This window comes from Monodon monoceros, unplaced genomic scaffold (genome assembly GCF_005190385.1).
Source record: "Monodon monoceros isolate NGI ecotype Baffin Bay Population unplaced genomic scaffold, NGI_Narwhal_1 Super_Scaffold_6, whole genome shotgun sequence".
In the NCBI taxonomy this organism is placed as follows: domain Eukaryota; kingdom Metazoa; phylum Chordata; class Mammalia; order Artiodactyla; family Monodontidae; genus Monodon; species Monodon monoceros.
In genome coordinates this window covers 63505230-63520938 of record NW_021703783.1, presented here as the reverse complement: position 1 = coordinate 63520938, position 15709 = coordinate 63505230, and the positions used below count along the sequence as shown (strand labels likewise).

Here is a 15709-nt window from a genome sequence, read left to right as displayed (position 1 = left end):
ATAAACAATTTTTTTAATTAAAAGAAAATAATAAAGTACATTCCAAAGGAAAAAAATGTTTAACTGCGTACCCTGTATTTCATCTGGCAACTCTAACTGTGGGGAAGTGGGAAGGAAAAATGGATGCTGAGCAGGCAAGCAAAAATTGTCCACTACAGGCAGTTAAGAAAGGCTTTACACAGACCACCAGGATCATGAGATGAGCAGGTTGCCAGCAAATGTTTACAGGTAACTTCCCTGTTCAAAAACCTTTGATGACTCTCTGTCATTCTGTTTAGTACCCAAAGTTCATGCTATTTCATATGAGAAGCTAAGGACATCTTAATGTATGCTGGCCCTCCCTTTCAGGTCTCATATCCTCCCATTTCCCCACAGCACATCTTTTGCTCTGCACACAGGGCTACTCATAATCCCCCTGCAGAGAATGCCTCCCTGCCTTTGCTCATGTTGTTTCTCCTTCCTGGAATAACTACCCCCTCCCTTATTTTACTTGAAATATAATTGCTTACCTTTAAAAACCCAACTCAAAGAGTGTCACAAAAGGTATCTTCTTTCTGCTCCCATAACACAAATATGTAAGCAAAACATAACTCTATGATAATATTTCATTGCAGTACTTAATACCTGCTTGTTTGTGTGTCACTTCTCTGCTAGATGAAAATTTCCTTAATGTCGGGAATGTATCATCATATTTTTTAAAAATCCTAAAACCTAATTTCTTCTATTTGGCACATAGTAGGTGCTCAGTAAATAATTATTGATTGAATCAAAATATATATTTAAAACATTTTATCATCTGAGCCTTTATTGCCTTTGAAAACTAGTAATTTAAGTGTATACTTCTACACTTTAAAAGAAAAAAAATTGAAGTCTTTATAAACTTATGTTAAGAAATAACTTCTTGGTATAACACCAAAAGCACATAAAGGAGAAAAATGATAAATTGGACTTCATTAAAATTAAAAACACTTTCAAACTGTGCCATCAGGAAAGTAAAAAAGATAATCGAAATACTGGAAAGAACTATTTATAAGTCATATATCTGACAAAGGACTTGTATCCAAAGTATATATAAGCAATTCTTATAACTCAACAATAAAAGACAAATAACCCAATTAGTAAATGGGCAAATACTTTGAATGGACATTTCCCCAAAGTAAATACACAAAACGTCAGTAGGCATAAGAAAAGATGCTCAACATAATTAGTCATTAGGGATTGCAAATCAAAACCACAAGGAGATTCCACTTCATACCCACAAGAATGACTATAATAAAAAGACAAGTTTTGGTGAGGATGTGGGGAATTGGAACTCTCATGATTGCTGGTGGGAATGTAAAATGGGGCAACCACTTTGGGAAATATTTCTTCAAAATGTTAAACATAGAATTATCATATGATCCAGCAATGCTTCTCCTAGGAGAATTCTTCTCCTAGGAATCTCCTAGGAGTTCCACAAGAACTGTAAACGTATGTCCACACAAAGGCTTGTACACAAATGTTCACAGGTACATTATTCACGGTAGTCAAAAGGTGGAAACCATTGAAATGTCTATTAACTGATGAATCTATAAATTACATGTAGAATATTCACATGGTAAAACACTATTCAGCAATAAAAGATATGAAATACTGATAATATGCCACAACATGAATGACTCTCAGAAACATTATGTTCAGTGAATAAAGCCAATCACAAAAGACTGTTCTGTGATTCCATTTATGTGAAAAGTACATAATATGCAAATCTGTATTGAAAGAAAGTAGATTAGTGGCTGCCTCGGGCTGGGGGTGGGGGTCTGCTCTTAGGGGACTGCTAATGGGTATGAGGTTTCTGTTAGGGGTAATGAGAATATTCTCAAATTAGATTACATCGATAGTTGCACAACTCTTTAAGTATTCTAAACACCGTTGACATTTACACTTGAAATGGTTGAACTTTATGGTATGTAAATTAGATCTCGATAAAGCTATTTAAAATAAGCATTGGGTTTTCCTTTAATTCTCTCATTTGCCCTTTATGTTAAAGTGCCACAATTTTAAAGGTAGACCAAGATAATAATGATTTGGAACAAAGTTGCATATTCTTTTTCTAAGGTATACACCACAGGTTTAAGATGACCTTTCCACTCCGAAATTATGAAAACATATATTAAGCTCAGCACAAAATATATTTAAGGTGATTTGAACAGATGAAATATTACACATTTTTAAACATATAATGTCAATAAGCACTTCAGAGAAAAATTGACTGTTCAAAAATTTTCCATGGGTAGTACTAAATTCCAAAGTAGCATAAGGACTATGCAGTACACATCTGTCACTTAAAGGAATTGAAGAGGTTAACATTTTGAGAGTTTTTTATTTTCGTTGTCTGATTACTATTTATATTTACTTAAATTTCTCTTACCTTGAGCCCATTAAAAAAATTGCAACTTTTAGACAAGAGTTTAATGGACTTCAGGTGCACAGATTTGGAATAATCATTTTTCTAATTAGAAAATTAACATCATTCAGTTGCACTGAACAAATATTTGTAGAATTTATACACGTGTGTGTGTGTATGTGTACTGTTGTATGTATATTCATATAGCTATACATACACACACTACATTCTTGTTACTTGTCAATACCATCCAGCATGTGTTATTTTATCGTTTTGATTTTTATGTTCTGATTAAAAGTAATACGGTAAAGGGTAGATGAAATGACCTCGGAATTCAAAGTTCTGCATTTTAATTCAAATCAACTTCGTGTAATTACCTAAGTCTCAGTTTCTCCAAAGTTCTTAAGGACTCAAATCTTAAATGTAATTTTTCAATGACAGAAAACATTTTTCACTGCAAAAATGTATTTTCTAATGACTTTTGTAGTTTCTAAAAATTGCCATTTTTTAGTTGACTAGAGGAAATTCTCAATGTGAGGAGGCAGAAATTCTATTAAAGCTTAAGGTTGCCTCATTACTTGTAAGTGGTGTACAGAGTTCGAAGATATTTGCTATTATTACAGAAATCCTGTAATATCATACCTCAGTTATCCCAAATTTAGACATAATTGATTGGCAGGTCGCTCTAGCCTTTCTCCCTAAACCAGTTCTCAATTGCTGTCTAATGAATATAAATAGGCTTTTCCCAGTTCAATGTACAGATAATGGTATCTTATATAAATGTCACTATCAATGTTTTTGGGTTTTGTGTTCATAAAAACTGTCTAAATTGTTGATTTTTTATTAGCTTCACAATAATACTGCTCTGCATTGTATGTGGTATTGCACGCCCCAACGGAGGGGTTTAACTTTGGAAAGGCAGTTCCCTTCCACTAAGAGCAATTGCTAGGCATGTTCTCAGCTCTGATCCCTCCGCAAGCAAGCAATCCCAGCAGCTAGGGGAATCAAGACTCTGAAGGAGCAACTGGTCAACTGACCTTTGATCCTTTCCAACACTCTTACACCTTTCACTAGATAATAAGACGTTTGGCACTTGCAATACAAAAGTTCAGTAATATTTTCAAAGTACTAATTCTGCAAATCCAACTGGTATCTTAAGATGCTATCTTAAGACTGACTCTATCTTTCTCTGCCCTTTTAATTTTGATTTGTCCAGCTGTTTCTCCACGTGTTAGGTAACTGGACTTACCAATACCTCTTGCCATTTGTTTGCTTTCCCATTCTCTCTATTTTATTTTTCTCACTGCTTTTGTGATGCTTTCTATACTCCTTTTATCCTACAGTCAGTTTTGTCTAATATGACATTTGCATTCCAAAATATCATGAGTTATGCAAAATTTCAAAATAAAAAACACAGGGCTTATGGGGGAAAGGGGTTTGCAGTACAACACTAAAACCTTTATCAATGACTTTTAAAAGAAATAGAATACTATTTCTAAATACTATTTCTAGTATTTCTAATACTAAAAATAGTAGCACAGTTTTACACATGTTAAATGGTTAAGGATTGCATACCTCCTGTGATAAATTTAACTCTTTACTTTGAAAAAGATCTGAAGTTTGCTGATCACAGTGGATGTCAGAAGGGTGATAGCTGTGATCTATTGTGAAGTGGTGGAAGGAGTATCTAAAATCAGACAGGTGTAACACAGATATGGATGGGCTGACTCAAAGCGCTTGATGAAGTGTGAGGTTGGTGTCAGATGTTTGAGGAAAGTGCATGTGTACATTTTGTATATTCCTACACTGATTGATTCAGCTAGGTCTGGTTTTCTGTGTTCAGCCAGTGATTATCAGGAATGAGATTGTACATAAGAAAACACAAAAATTACATTATGTTCAAATTGTTTCTTTTTTTTTTTCAAATTGTTTCTTATTGTCAAATTGTCATGCTAGAATGAATTCATATTTTCCAAACAAGCATTCTAACAGAATTGATAGTACTTTTTTTTCTCCATACTTTCCTATTTCTAGTTTATTGTGATCTTTTTCTCTTAGCACTTATTTCTCCCCAGTTCCTGCACTGTCTTCATCACAAAATTTCTCCAGTGCAGCTAGGCTGTAGGTCATCCTTCTGAAGACATGAGTTACCCTGGTTTCCAGGCAGCCCCTTCAAAAAGAGGAAAAATCAATCTCAAAGTATTTAAACTCTTCAGCCTCTTTCCTGTGGATTGTGTGCACTCATTACTTTTATGTTGATAGCAATATAGAAAGCAAGACTTTTCTATGCTATACCTTTGTTCCAGCTAGGTCAGATTCACAGCAGGAATAACTTTCTTTAAAAGAAAAGTGTAAATTTTCTTTTACTGAGAGTCATTGAAAATAAGACTTGCAAATTCACAAAGGATCTTGAATAAAAATAGAAAATATTACATAGTTTCTGTGCCCTTATTTATTATTTAATAATAACATGCTGTGTTACATAAATATTTATTTATAATAAATTTTATATGTAATTGATTAAAAATAGCTGCCACTTATTGAATGTTTATGCTATATCCATGTTTTGTGCTAAACTGTGTATAATGTAGCATATATAATAGTTTCCAGTTCAAATGCATCTATTAACCTATTTTAAAATTACTGATCTACTTTTATATTTTAATGTCAATTATGAGTTTTCTCAGAAACTTAGTTTTCCTCCAAAGCTAGTTCTGTTAGAGTTCTTATTTCCCAGTATGAAATCTTTATCATTCTCATATCTTTAAGTTCATGAATTTTAAATTAAAGATGAAGAAAATTCTAAGTGCAGTTTCTTTCTCTTTTCCTGCAGCGTTTGTCCAATGGTTCTATAGATTCAACTGATGAAACAAGTCAAATAGTTGAACTACAAGAATTGCTTGAAAAACAAAACTATGAAATGGCCCAAATGAAAGAACGTTTAGCAGCCCTTTCTTCCCGAGTGGGAGAGGTGGAACAGGAAGCAGAGACAGCAAGAAAGGATCTCATTAAAACAGAAGAAATGAACACTAAGTATCAAAGGGACATTAGGGAGGTAAGTGATTCGCGGCACTTTCAGTCTTTGCTTCCTGAATGCTGTCTCTGAGATGCTTTTTCCATAATTTCCCCAATGGCATATACTCTTTACCTTTTCTCAAAAGACCGTAAATCAGTATGCATTATATTAGTTATGAAACTTGTTCACTAAGGCAAAAATAGTTTACTTCATCACCCCTTTATTTTTATTTTTTTATTTTTTTTTCTGCTTTACAACAAAATGAATCAGTTATATATATACATACGTTCCCATATCTCTTCCCTCTTGCGTCTCCCTCCCTCCCACCCTCCCTATCCCACCCCATAAATATGTATGGAAAGAAAATGTTGGTGTCAAATCTCAGAAGTAATAAAAACTACAGGTTTTTAAATGAATTTTTAAATGTTTTAAGCTGTTAATTTTAAATAACCCTAGATTCGGGTACGAATAATGAATTGCTATACTCTTAGCAGATGGGAATACTCAAAGACATTACTTTAAAAATATCCCTCTTATTTTGGTTTTCTATCTGTGAATGTGAAAGTACATGTGTGAAAGTGGGAACCTTTCTTTCTCTATATGTTCAGTTCTTACTAAACTTAACATCACTTCATCTATTTGAAAAAGTGGGTACTTTAAAGTTACGAAAAAAATTACAAGGAGATGTCTTATTTGTGATATTGCCAAATCATCGTACCAGCTGAGGTGAAAAGTTTAGAATCTTTTCACTGTTATCACTCTATTTAATTAAAAAGAAAATTATCTATATTTATGAAAATTTTATTTTGTGACTTTTCACCTTTTCCATTTTTACATGTTCTTTTAAATCATATTTTTATTTTTTTATCTTTTGTACATCATTAACTAGCTGTTATTGGAGTTGACTCTATGTATCCAATTCTTTTCTTCCAATTCTCCTTTGAGCCCATTTTATCATACTTTTGCCTCCACGGTCCCATCAAAACTGTTCTTATCCAGTTTGACCTCCATGTTGCTGAATCCAGGAGACACTTCTCAGTCCTTGGAAGCACTTGATCTAATTACCACTTCCTGGTGTATTTCTTCACTTGGCTAATAGCACACTACACTGTTCCTGATTTTCCTTCATTTTTACTTGCTACCCCCATCTCAGGCTCCTTTACTGGCTCTACTTCTCATCCCCAACCGTGGAATGCCTTTCCTCCTCAATTTACCTTAACTCCCCTGGTAAATTCATGCCGTTTCATGGCTCCAAAAACTACCCATGGTCTTATGATTCCCACTTTATATCTCCACCTTATCCATCTCTCCTGATTTCCAGATGCCTGTATCTAGATCTCTAACGAGTATCTCAAAATTAACATTCTCAAGACTGTTTTCCTGATATTCCCCCCAAGAAGCCAGACTTACTTGCAGTCTTACATATCTCAGCTGACGGCAACTCCATTATTGGTGCTTAGACCAAAAACCTTGGAACTGTCCTTGGTACCTCTCTTTCACTCACACACTGCATTTGCTTCATCCATAAATCTTATTACTTCCAACTTCAAAATATATCCGTCCTGTGACCTCTTCACACACTCTTCATGGCTCTGCCTTATTTCACACAACCACCATCTCTCATTGGATTATTCTAATAGTCTATACTCAACACAGCAGCCTGAGTGACCTCTTGCAGTGTAAGTCAGCTCAAGTCACTTTCTCCTTAAAACTCTTCAATGGTTACCTATTCTACTTACAGTAAAATCGAAGTCCTTGCAGTGGTCAACAACCCTGTACAATCTCTACTCCCACCCTCTGACCTCTGGGAACTCATCTACTACTCTTTCACTTTAATCCACTCAGTTCAGTTACTGTGGCCTCTTAAGCAAGCCAGATCTATTCTGTTGCATTTTCTTTTCCTTCTGCCTTTTACTCAAATGTCTTAGTGAAGTGTTCCCTAACTGTGGTATTTACACATATACACTCTCCTTCTTCTTTCATTTTTTAAAAATCTCACAGAATTACTGCCATCTGACACAGTATGTACTTTGCTGATTTACTTGTTTGTCATATGCTTTGCTCTCCACTGTATATAAAGATTCATAAGAGCTGGGGGTTTTTTGTTTTGTCTAGTTTTGTTCATTGCTCTATTTTAATCACATACACAACTACTGAGTATATACTAGGCACTCAAAAGCTCTTGTTGAAAGGATGGATATTTACGGGTGTTAGGTGTAAACATAAAAAGGCATGGATGAAATCAGAATATGTCCCCAAACAATGCCTACTATCTCAGAGTAAGGTAGATAATCCATGAAGTGGTTCTGTCACCGCACAGATAACGATACACCTTTTTGTGAGTTAACAGCTCGGGAATGCATCTCTCATCTTCACTCCTCCCACAACCCAAACTCAGAGAATTTATAAAGTACATGCAGTTTAACCCCTCTTCTATATTACTGTTAAGGAACACTAAGATTTTTGACTAGTAAACCACCAGGGCCATTTCTTGAGCTTTTGCTCATTTCCTATTTCTTCATTCTCTTAGTCCCACAGATTTAGCTGTTTTTCTTTCACTTAACACTCACCTATTCTATTAATGCTTGTTTAATCCAGTGTCATTTGCAGATAGAGCCCAGTATCTCCAGCTCTCCCTTTCTTATGACCTAAGTAAAACTAACCCTTTGATTCTAATAGTCTTTGGATGTAGGTGACAAAAAGCTAAGTCAGATTTAAAATGTCAATCATATATCTGATGCCAAATTTTTTTTTATAATTAGGAATACCTTCTCATAGGTAAGGTGTTCTGCTTTCACCAGGAATTCTTTGTTTTTTTCAATTTATTTATTTATTTGTTTTTATTTTTGGCTGTGTTGGGTCTTCATTGCTGTGTGCGGGCTTTCTCTAGTTGCGGTGAGCAGGGGCTACTCTTCGTTGTGGTGCGTGGGCTTCTCATTACGGTGGCTTCTCTCATTGTGGAGCATGGGCTCTAGGCACGCGGGCTTCAGTAGTTGTGGCATGCGAGCCTCAGTAGTTGTGGCTCGTGGGCTTTAGAGCACAGGCTCAGTAGTTGTGGTGTACGAGCTTAGTTGCTCCACAGCATGTGCGATCTTCCCAGACCAGGGATGGAACCTGTGTCCCCTGCATTGGCAGGCGGATTCTTAACCACTGTGCCACCAGGGAAGCCCCTCGCCAGGCCACCAGGGAAGCCCCTCACCAGGCCCTCACCAGGCCCCTCTTTTACAATATAACTATTCTTATCAGCTCTATAAGTTCTGGGTAGTTATATCTTAGAAGAGTTTCACAAGAAAGGAGTATTTCTCATCACTCACCTTTGAGGGGGCTTGCAAACACAAATGTCTTCAAAACCAGGTAAACAATATAAATGTGTGAAGTGCCAGGTGTAAAAGTAGGAAGTGATAGGGTTAATGAGACCTGAACAAGGAGCCTATACTCTGTCTGCCTTTCTAGATGCATCACGTGTGTGTGTGTGTGTGTGTGTGTGTGTGTGTATTAAGCACACTGTGAAGACCAAATAAAATATTTCCCATAAGATTCAGGATGCAAGCCATGGGAGCCTGGTTTATATTTAATTTCTTTAATTCCTTCTGTCCTTTAGGGAAGGTACCTGTAATTGTCCCATTTTTCTCAGGTGATGTAAAGTAACTTGTCCAAGGCCTAACCACTCTTCTCCCCAACACACTACCTTCCCCACCCCCCAGCACCAGGAAGAATAGAGGACTACCCCAGCTTCAAAATCTGTGCTTCTTCCACTATGAGCAGCTTCCCAAATCAACAAGATGCAATCATTTACTCAGTGATAGCAACTATCATAAAAAATGCAGCTGCACTATAACTGCTTCCTAAATAATCAATCTTTTGATCTTTTCAATAAGCAAGAAAATGTGAAAATCACATACTTTAAAATGGTATCACATAACACTGAAAACTCCGGATTTCGCGTTTATGTATTCTTGAGCTGTGGTCACAACAAAGTCTACCAGATTGCATGATTTTAAGTAGAAAAGACAAACAAGGTGATTCTCCTTGCTACCCCTATAGCACTGCTAACCCAGTATGATTTATATATGATATAAGCAATAACTATTTGTTGAATTAATTAGGAAAAAAATAGAGAATAGGAAAAAACTGACCACATAATTAAAAACTGAAATGCATTTTGCTGTGCATGTGCATAGTCTAATATATCTGAAACAAATTGTGTAAATATATTTCATTCATGGTTTCAGAATATATTTTTGCAATTATTCTTTGTCAAGAAATAAATCTATTCAAAGTTTACTTTTCTTTTTTTTCTTTTTAAGCCAGGGTGATGATTACATCTGTTTAATGTCTTGTATATTTACAAAGTTTACTTTTGTTTGAAGTTTTATCTTAAGCGCTCCTTAAATTGACTGTCACTTCTTGGAGTAAGGGTTAAAGCTTGGCATAGTACCCAGACTAGAAAATATAGTCAGTCTCATATGGAGGCTTAGTTTACCTCTCCACTCTTTTTTTTTTTTTTTTTTAAATTGGGGTATAGTTGCTTTACAATGGTGTGTTAGTTTCTGCTATACGACGAAGTGAATCAGCTATATGTATACATATATTCCCCTCCCTCTTGGACCTCCCCACCATCCCATCCCTCTAGGTAACCACAGGGCACCGAGCTGAGCTCCCTGTGCTATATGGCAGGTTCCCACCAGCTGTCTGTTTTACACATGGTAGTGTATATATATCAATCCCAATCTCCCAATTCATCCGACCCCCCTTTCCTCCTGCCCCATGTCCACACGTCTGTTCTCCACGTCTGCATCTCTATTCCTGCCCTGCAAATAGGTTCGTCTGTAACATTTTTCTAGATTCCACATATATGCGTTAATATACGATATTTGTTCCACTCTAATCAAGAAGGCTACTAATCGGGTATTTGGATACTAATATCTCATAAAATATATTGATATTCAAAGAGAATTTTCTGTGAAGTATTTCAGTTATATTTTGTTTTGTGAATACAGCTTATCACTCCAACTTCTTATTAAGAGCTCTTTGAATGTTCACTATGTGATTATATGAGTGAATACATATCAATTTTGTCTTTTCTATTATCTGAAACATGGAGTTATATTTTTCACTTTACTAGCTCTAAGTTACTCTAGAATTATATTTATTTGATATAATAAAATCCAGTTTTAACATAAACTTCAAGTTAAGAGAAAATTAATCCTTTGTGCAGTTTTTCAACTTTTTTTAGGCAGCAGTTTTCAGGAACTAGAAAAAGCTTTCTTTTTTAAAATTTCCAAGTAACACACAGCAAAAAGATACTTCTCCAACATGTAAATTCAAAATTTATTCTTGGCAACACAGCCTGCAGTTATAAATTGAATCTCCCATATGAATCACTGAATTAAAAATGAAATACCAAAGTCACATCCAATGACTCCTATATGTAATATACGCCATTGTCAGATCAGCTAATTATAGGCATAATAGTAAGAAAAAGATAATACATAAATAATAATAAAAAGCTATTATTTATTTAGTGTGTATTGTACATGGTAATAAAAAAGAATAATAATAAAAAAGAAGCTAGAATTTACTGAGTGTATATTGTACATAAGACGTCATGCAAAGCACTTAAAATATATCACAACAATGTCATGTATTAACATCCCAACCAAAAACCGAAAAAAAAAATATATAAGAAAAAAGAAAGCACATGAAGTTTAGAAAAGCTAAGCAGTGTTTACCCATAACAGGGTTAATAAGTATCAAAAACTAGAATTGAAAGCAAGTATGTACTACTTCGTGCTCATGTTCTAAAGAAACACGTGTATGCCTTTAACTGAATTTATGGCTATTATAATTTTGTAAGATGTTGATATATGTAGGCTAAATTTAGAATTTTTTCTTGGGCTACAAAATTGACATAACATTCCTAGAGTTCTGTGTGAAAATGAAATTAACAATACAGAATTAATAATTGTAAGCAGCACTTTGAAGGAATAGTCTAAGATTGAAAACTCTACCCTCATTGGACTAAAAAATATAGGAAACAGAAAAAGTCAAAATCTTAAGCAAAAGCTTTTTAAATAGTAGCTTTTGTTTGGATAGCTAAAATCTAGGGATGCATATATAATGTTGAAAAAAATTAGTTTGGATAATTTTTGCCAAATTGATGGATTAATTGTTGCATACATTTGAACATTAATATTAACATAATTAACCAAGTAGTCTTTAGTTTGGTCTTAAAGTTCAGCAAGACTAAGGTAGTCAAAAAGGCAACAAAATCTCATTCTAGATAGAAATGTTGCAGAGTGTGTTAGTTTCCTAGGGCTGCCATAACAAATTACAATAAAAGGGATGGCTTAAAACAACAGTAATTTATTCTCTCATAGTTCTGGAGACTTTAAGTCCAAAATCAAGGTATCAACAGAACCATACAGTATTCCCTCTGAACTTCATTGCGTCCTCTAGCTTCTGGTGGTTGCTAGCAATCCTTGGTGTTCTTGGCTGGTGGCAGTATAAAGACAATCTCTGTCTCCTTTTTCACATTGCACTTTTCTCTGTATATCTTCGTCCCCAAATCTTCCTTTCCCTATAAGAACACCAGTCACTGGATTTAAGGCCCACCCTATCCTGTATGATCTCATCTTAACTTGATTACATCTGTAAAACCTTATTTACAAAGGATATCACGTTCCCAAGTCCTAAGTGAACATGAATTTTTCACTATTCCTCTCAGTACATAGAGATATTGTACATAAAGAAAGTGTCAGGACATTAAGCTATGTGTTTGCAAGGCTTTGTAGCTCAGATTTTGCATTGAAGATGGAGGGGAACATACAAAGGTATTGTCAAGAAGCAAGTTGGTCAGCAGGCTGGGAATAAGTAAGCAGGAGAAAAGACTAATGGCAAGATGACAGATTAGGCTATTAAGTGGGAGTTAGGGTAGAGGAGTTTTCAAGGATGATCCTAAATTTCTGTGCAGCATGGTGTCATTCCCTAGTCAAGTAATACTAGGTAGGGGGAGGCAGGGAGACTAAGGAAAACATGATGAGTTTCTTTATAGAATATGACTTTTTAATTAATTTTAATTTTTTTATATACACATAATTTTCAAAGTCAAAGACTATCAAGAGAGTACAAATCTAAACACACATGTGCACAAAACACATACATATACAAAAAGCCACCACTTACCTCCCATCTCACTTCCCTGAAATTCTTTTTTTTCCCCCCCACTGTGTCCAAATTTCTTTTTTTTTTAACATCTTTATTGGAGTATAATTGCTTTACAATGGTGTGTTAGTTTCTGCTTTATAACAAAGTGAATCAGTTATATGTATACATATGTTCCCATATATCTTCCCTCTTGCGTCTCCCTCCCTCCCTCCCACCCTCCCTATCCCACCCCTCTAGGTGGTCACAAAGCACCAAGCTGATCTCCCTGTGCTATGAGGCTGCTTCCCACTAGCTATCTATTTTACGTTTGGTAGTGTATATATGTCCATGCCACTCTCTCGCTTTGTCACAGCTTACCATTCCCCCTCCCCATATCCTCAAGTCCATTCTCTAGTAGGTCTGTGTCTTTATTCCCATCTTACCCCTAGATTCTTCATGACCTTTTTTATTTTTTCTTAGATTCCATATATATGTGTTAGCATACGGTATTTGTTTTTCTCTTTCTGACTTACTTTACTCTGTGTGACAGGCTCTAGGTCCAACCACCTCACTACAAATAACTCAATTTCGTTTCTTTTTATGGCTGAGTAATATTCCATTGCATATATGTGCCACATCTTCTTTATCCATTCATCTGATAATGGACACATAGGTTGCTTCCATGTCCTGGCTATTGTAAATAGAGTTGCAATGAACATTTTGGTACATGACTCTTTTTGAATTGTGGTTTTCTCAGGGTATATGCCCAGTAGTGGGATTTCTGGGTCGTATGGTAGTTCTATTTTTAGTTTTTTAAGGAACCTCCATACTGTTCTCCATAGTGGCTGTATCAATTTACATTCCCACCAGCAGTGCAAGAGTGTTCCCTTTTCTCCACACCCTCTCCAGCATTTATTGTTTCTAGATTTTTTGATGATGGCCATTCTGACTGGTGTGAGATGATATCTCATGGTAGTTTTGATTTGCATTTCGCTAATGATTAATGATGTTGAGCATTCTTTCATGTAATTGTTAGCAATCTGTATATCTTCTCTGGAGAAATGTCTATTTAGGTCTTCTGCCCATTTTTGGATTGGGTTGTTTGTTTTTTTGTTATTGAGTTACATGAGCTACTTGTAAATATCAGAGAGTAATCCTTTGTCAGTTGCTTCATTTGCAAATATTTTCTCCCATTCTGATGGATGTCTTTTGGTCTTGTTTATGGTTTCCTTTGCTGTGCAAAAGCTTTTAAGTTTCATTAGGTCACATTTGTTTATTTTTGTGTCTATTTCCATTTCTCTAGGAGGTGGGTCAAAAAGGATCTTGCTGTGATTTATGTCATAGAGTGTTCTGCCTATGTTTTCCTCTAAGAGTTTTATAGTGTCTGGCCTTACATTTAGGTCTTTAATCCATTTTGAGTTTATTTTTGTGTATGGTGTTAAGGAGTGTTCTAATTTCATACTTTTACATGTACCTGTCCAGTTTTCCCAACACCACTTACTGAAGAGGCTGTCTTTTCTCCACTGTATATTCTTGCCTCCTTTATCAAAGATAAGGTGACCATTTGTGCGTGGGTTTATCTCTGGGCTTTCTATCCTGTTCCGTTGATCTATATTTCTGTTTTTGTGCCAGTATCATACTGTCTTGATTACTGTAGCTTTGTAGTATAGTCTGAAGTCAGGGAGCCTGATTCCTCTAGCTCCATTTTTCATTCTCAAGATTGCTTTGGCTATTCGGGGTCTTTTGTGTTTCCATACAAATTTTGAAATTTTTTGTTCTAGTTCTGTGAAAAATGCCACTGGTAGTTTGATAGGGATTGCATTGAATCTGTAGATTGCTTTGGGTAGTAGAGTCATTTTCACAATGTTGATTTTTCAATCCAAGAACATGGTATATCTCTCCATCTATTTGTATCATCTTTAATTTTTTTCATCAGTGTCTTATAATTTTCTGCATACAGGTCTTTTGTCTCCTTAGGTAGGTTTATTCCTAGATATTTTATTCTTTTTGTTGCAATGGTAAATGGGAGTGTTTTCTTAATTTCACTTTCAGATTTTTCATCATTAGTATATAGGAATGCCAGAGATTTCTGTGCATTAGTTTTCTATCCTGCTACTTGACCAAATTCATTGATTAGCTCTAGCAGTTTTCTGGTAGCGTCTTTAGAATTCTTTATGTATAGTATCATGTCATCTGCAAACAGTGACAGCTTTAGTTCTTCTTTTCCGATTTGCATTCCTTTTACTTCTTTTTCTTCTCTGATTGCTGTGGCTAAAACTTCCAAAACTATGTTGAATAAGAGTGGTGAGAGTGGGCAACCTTGGCTTGTTCCTGATCTTAGTGGAAATGGTTTCAGTTTTTCACCATTGAGGACGATGTTGGCTGTGGGTTTGTCACATATGGCCTTTACTATGTTGAGGAAAGTTCCCTCTATGCCTACTTTCTGCAGGTTTTTTTATCATAAATCGGTGTTGAATTTTGTCAAAAGCTTTCTCTGCATCGATTGAGATGATCATATGGTTTTTCTCCTTCAGTTGGTTAATATGGTGTATCACGTTGATTAATTTGCGTATAATGAAGAATCCTTGCATTCCTGGAAAAAAACCCACTTGATCATGTTGTATGATCCTTTTAATGTGCTGTTGGATTCTGTTTGCTAGTATTTTGTTGAGGATTTTTGCATCTATATTCATCAGTGATATTGGCCTGCAGTTTTCTTTCTTTGTGACATCTTTGTCTGGTTTTGGTACCAGGGTGATTGTGGCCTCATAGAATGAGTTTGGGAGTGTTCCTCTCTCTGCTATATTTTGGAAGAGTTTGAGAAGGATAGGTGTTAGCTCTTCTCTAAACGTTTGATAGAATTCGCCTGTGAAGCCAACTGGTCCTGGGCTTTTGTTTGTTGGAAGATTTTTAATCACAGTTTCAATTTCAGAGCTTGTGATTGGTCTGTTCATATTTTCTGTTTCTTCTTTGTTCAGTCTTGGCAGGTTGTGCATTTCTGAGAATTTGTCCATTTCTTCCAGGTTGTCCATTTTATTGGCATATAGTTGCTTGTAGTAATCTCTCATGATCCTTTGTATTTCTGCAGTGTCAGTTGTTACTTCTGCTTTTTCATTTTTAATTTTATTGATTTTTTTTTTTTTTTTTTTTTTTTTTTTTGG

The 15709-nt window shown here is 35.4% G+C and overlaps 1 protein-coding gene across 7 annotated transcripts in view; it reads left to right on the top strand.

Moving 5' to 3' along the window:
- Window positions 1–15709, top strand: part of PPFIA2 (PTPRF interacting protein alpha 2) — a 472979-nt gene that overhangs the window by 346688 nt on the left and 110582 nt on the right. For all 7 annotated transcript variants that reach the window (XM_029205874.1, XM_029205875.1, XM_029205877.1 and 4 more), the window contains one exon: window positions 5220–5441. In XM_029205874.1, the coding sequence (XP_029061707.1) occupies window positions 5220–5441 (222 nt within the window). The remainder of the gene's footprint in view (window positions 1–5219; window positions 5442–15709) is intronic.